Source organism: Leptonychotes weddellii, chromosome 2 (assembly GCF_054177405.1).
Source record: "Leptonychotes weddellii isolate Sample4059 chromosome 2, ASM5417740v2, whole genome shotgun sequence".
NCBI lineage: Eukaryota > Metazoa > Chordata > Mammalia > Carnivora > Phocidae > Leptonychotes > Leptonychotes weddellii.
Window position 1 is genome coordinate 45621927 of NC_138370.1, and position 5027 is coordinate 45626953.

At 35.7% G+C, this 5027-nt stretch overlaps 1 protein-coding gene across 1 annotated transcript in view; it reads left to right on the plus strand.

Moving 5' to 3' along the window:
- The window catches only part of HPGD (15-hydroxyprostaglandin dehydrogenase), a 31169-nt gene extending 27781 nt beyond the window's left edge, over positions 1-3388 (plus strand). Inside the window, exon 7 of the mRNA XM_006729371.3 lies at positions 1115-3388. Within this exon, the coding sequence (XP_006729434.1) occupies positions 1115-1253 (139 nt within the window). The 3' untranslated portion in view covers positions 1254-3388. The remainder of the gene's footprint in view (positions 1-1114) is intronic.
- Positions 3389-5027: the final 1639 nt, after the last annotated feature.

Here is a 5027-nt window from a genome sequence, read left to right on the forward strand (position 1 = left end):
CCCACCCCCCACCACTCCAGTAACCGTCTGTTTGTTTCCTGAGATTAAGAATTCCTCATATCAGTGAGATCATATGATACATGTCTTTCGCTGACTTATTTCGCTCAGCATAATACCCTCCAGTTCCATCCACGTCTTTGCAAATGGCAAGATTTCATTCCTTTTGATGGCTGCGTAATATTCCATTGTATATATATACCACATCTTCTTTATCCATTCATCTGTTGATGGACATCTTGGCCCTTTCCATAGTTTGGCTGTTGTGGACATTTTGGCAAACTCTCTAAAAAAATATTTTTTTCTGGGTTTCCAGATAGAATGTTTATACATTATGAATTCTGAGAAGCAGTGCATCATAATGCCTTTGACCATCATCAGATTTTTTTTTTAAAAAAAACGTGGTGTTTAGTTAGTGGAAACTATGATACCTAATTTGACTAAATTCCAAGCGATATTCACATTTACCTTTTGCGAAATTTCATATGGCCCCGTAGCTTCGACCGTTTTCATAAGAAACAGTTGATCAACACACATGGTTGGTGAACAGTGTTTGAGTTCAAGCAGTTGGTCTCACAGCCCAGAGACATAACCATCATGACGAAAGAATCAGACCACTTGGGATCAAATCCTGCCTCTACCCCTGACCATAAACTTATCTGTCAACCTTTGGGTACCTCAATTTTCTCACCTGTAAAATAGAAATAATGCTAAAATAGGGTTTTTGGAAAGTCCATGAATACATTGCTACGTGGAAGGTTCTTAAAACAGCAACAAGTAGATAATAGATGTTCAGTAAACTTTATCTGTAATTCCTCACATTTCTACTTTAATACAGTTTTTATCTGGTAAGTCTAAGATCTACTATAAGATAAAGATGAGAAGATAATCATTTCCTGAACAATAAATATAAATTCATAAATTCTTCCTGTCAGAATGACATATGATTTAGTTGATATCTAACTGACTAAAATATGGAGGTAGCCATAGCTTCATGATATCCATTTCCCTATTACTAACATGTAAAGGTAATAGATTTTTCAAAAACAATTCAAAGTGTAGTGATAATTATGCCTCATATTTAGTTTTAAAAAACCAATGTTTCCTTTATTTTTAGCCCATCAATGATTGCAAGTGGATTAATAACACTCATTGAAGATGATGCTTTGAATGGCGCTATTATGAAGATCACAACTTCTAAGGGAATTCATTTTCAAGACTATGAAACAACTCCATTTCATGCAAAAACTCAGTGAACATCTTATATATCAACTATAACTGAAAATAAGAACAAATGACTTCTATTAGACCATATCTTCATTTGAATATAGCTTTTTAAACCAAATGTAATTGTGTTATTGTCTGAAGCTTTCCTCCATGCATTTGATATTAACTTTATCTCTAAATGATTAGTTAGGTATTTGGATAAAAACTTTGATCAGGAACTATCAAAAACAGGGATGTGAACCAAAGCTAACTTTTGATCTTTATAGTCTATGTAATGATTAAAACAAAGGATATTCAAGGAATATTCTGCCTTTCAGAAAAATGTATTTAAATTTGTGGTACATAAATATTAATGTTTTTCAGAATATCATTTTAAAGGAGATACTTGAATTGTTATTTAAATCAAACCAGATGTAAAAATCTCATTTTGTTTTTATGTTCTCACTTGAAAAAAGAGAAGCTACCTACAATGGCAAATTTTTAGTAACAGTAACTTTTACTTATATGCCAACTTTCAGCTGAACATTTCAGCTCTTTAAAGATGTGGCATATTTTGGGGCCAGTAGTTAAAAGAATAAACTACAGTGTGACTATATCCCAAATGAAAAACCTGATGTATGGGAAAATGACAGAAAGTAACTGACTGAGATATTGATCCATAGTTCAGCCTCCCATCTAGGAAAGCCATTTCTTTCTTTTTTGCTTACTTTAAGAAATTTAATTTTCTCCAGAAATCTCAGGAATGAAACATTTAACAGTTATAGCAAAAATGATAGTGTTCCTAAAATATTATATTTAAGATCACCTCATTAAGGAAAAAAAATACAAATATAACATTTTTCAGGTTACTTCATTTGTACCAATTTCCATAGTGCCTGGTTTTTAATAAAACTTTTCTTTTTCTAATGTCCAGAATTTATTTAGTGTTCTATGTATAGCTATTGGGGACAAAAACTAGTTTTGTCACAGCCTCAGTTGTAAATGTTTCTGTGTGCGCAAAGTCGTAATAACAAGAGGTAAAGTTAGCCTGTGATGTTTTGCTATTTTCCCTGTCAAGTGTTTTAAGATAGGATCAGTAAATGCAACTGCTTTGGGTAACATTATTTGCAAGCAATAATTAATGCCACTGATAGTGAAAGCACAAGATTTCCAAATCAATCATTTTTTCATAGAATATTGTATAAGTGATTCACTCTGCCTGCTAAGTCCAAAGCTCCCAGCTTGGAGCAAATGCCATCCATGTGAGAGATTGATGAGGATCTTTCTAGAGACACTGGAGTGTTATATCTTGCTCTGTTTTAATTCTGCCATAGAGAACTATTGCCTTCACTTTTAAGGAATAATTTTAATATGAATAATTCTTGTCCAGAGTTTCACATAACGTATTTGAAAAACAACAAGAAATGAGCATCTGTGAATGTCTGATAGAGAAGAGTTGTAATCGTGCACCAACTTGTTCATACATTGCAGCAGTAACTAGTCGGGGAATAATACAGGCATGTGGAAATGTCACTTATCTTACATATTTTCCTACTGTAATGTTCAATGCTGTAGCTAAAACTTCTCATTTATGGATCAGTTTTTGTAAACTGGCAGCCTTCAGTATACTTTGTGCTTTGAGTGGAATTTGTTTCAAATCAGTGAACTCTGAAGACATTTAAAATCAAATATTGAGTAGAACTGAAAAAAAGTGACCTACATTGTAAAAGTTTATCTTACATTAAAATGTATCTGCTATAAATAGCTTTAAATAAATCTATAATGTTATACGATATCTCTGTATACTGGTTGGGAAAAAAATAAACATTAAATTTGGGGGAGAGGAAGCTTTAATTTCTTTAATTGCATTTTTTCAGTGAAAATCCTAATGTAAATAATATTTTTTTTTCAAATGTTCTTTTCTTAATAATTGGGGGGGGGGCTCCCAGAACAGCCAAACTAAAAGTATGTGGACACTGAAATAAGATTAAGACTTGATAATGGCATTGAAATGTCCAACAAACTTAAATTTTGTATCCAAAAAATTTTAGACACTTGTGCCATTTAAAATGTAAGTGATTATGTGATGATTTCTATTTTTGTTCTATCTGTTCATAAGTTTAGGATACTGAAGAGGTCTGAATAATGTAAATTTTTAATAAAATTCAAGTCATTTCACATACTATCATTTGAAGTGGAGCTTCTTTCTTACATTTGAATTTCTAAAGGTGAAATTACTCGTGCACGGGAAAAGGTGACTGGCTTCAGGGTCACAAATTCTGGCCTAAGTCTTCCATCTCTTTCCTTTTGTTAGCTTCCCTCCTAGGCAGCTCTGTCCATACGATGGCTTTGGGATCAACAGGCTGATTTTCACCAGCTTCCAGTCTGGCAAAAGAACTTGTTTCTTTCTTTTCTTTTTTTTTTAAAGATTTTATTTATTTATTTGAGAGAGAGAGAGAGAGAGAGAGCATGTGCCAGGGGGTGGGGGGGTGAGGCGCAGAGGGAGAGGGAGAAATAGAGTCCCCGCTGAACAGGGATCCCCACATGGGGCTTGATCCCAGGACCCTGAGATCAAGAACTGAGCCGAAGGCAGATGCTTAAATGATTGAGCCATCCAGGCGCTGACAGCAGAGCTCATTGGCTTTGCTTAGGTTATGCACTAAGTACCAAGATGGTCCTTGTGTTCAAAGATCATTCTCCTTGGCCAGAACCAGATGACGTGCCTCCCCCAGAGGTAGTGAAAAAAGTGGTGGGGGACAGGAGAGGTGGGCGGGAAGTTGACCTGAACCCTCTGGACTAAGACAAGGAAAGGAATAATTCCAAGAGGAAAATTATGCTGCCATTACCCGGACATGGGTGAACATACTGAGCCAACAAAAGCAATAGATAGCCACTATAGTGGAAGACAGAGTGAGCGAGGATTAGTAATATCTTAATCTCTTGGATAAATCTGTGAAGACTATTATGGTTCCTCTAGCATACCTAAACCATGTTTCAAAACTCTGTGTCACATTGGACAAGATGTGATGAAAGAGAAGGGAAGAAAGTGAGTAGAAAATACAGCAGTTATCGCATGCATATATAACTGTACTCATTCTCAATCTAAGATCTTTACTATTGTGAATCACAATAAGGTTCAAAAAGGTTCAAAAGCTACTTTAATAAATTGGCTACAGGGGCACCTGGGTGGCTCAGTCGTTAAGCGTCTGCCTTCGGCTCAGGTCATGGTCCCAGGGTCCTGGGATCGAGCCCCGCATCGGGCTCCCGGCTCGGCAGGAAGCCTGCTTCTCCCTCTCCCACTCCCCCTGCCTGTGTTCCCTCTCTCGCTGTCAAATAAATAAAATCTTAAAAATAAATAAATAAATAAATAAATAAATTGACTACAATCATTGCCCTTAGACTTTATTTTTGAATTTCTGACTATACTACCATTTTAATTCTATGGTTCCATTCAAATGTTTTAGCACCACTTCTAATTCTTCTTACTAGAATTTCATCATCAACATATAGTTACACTAAATTTTAACAGATTTTTTTTTAGAGACACACAAAGATAGCACAAGCAGGGGGAGGGGCAGAGGGAGAGGGAGAAGCAGACTCCCTGCTGAGTATGAAGCCAGATGCGGGGCTGGATCCCAGGCCCCTGAGAACAGGATCTGAGCCAAAGTCAGATGCTCAACCAACTGAGCCACCCAGGCGCCCTTTTAACAGAAATTTTTACATTTAATTTTAAACCATTAAAATATCTTTTTTCACCCAGTTTTCAAGTAACACTTCCTCACATAAATCCTCTCATTCAACAAATATTTCCCGAACCATTATTT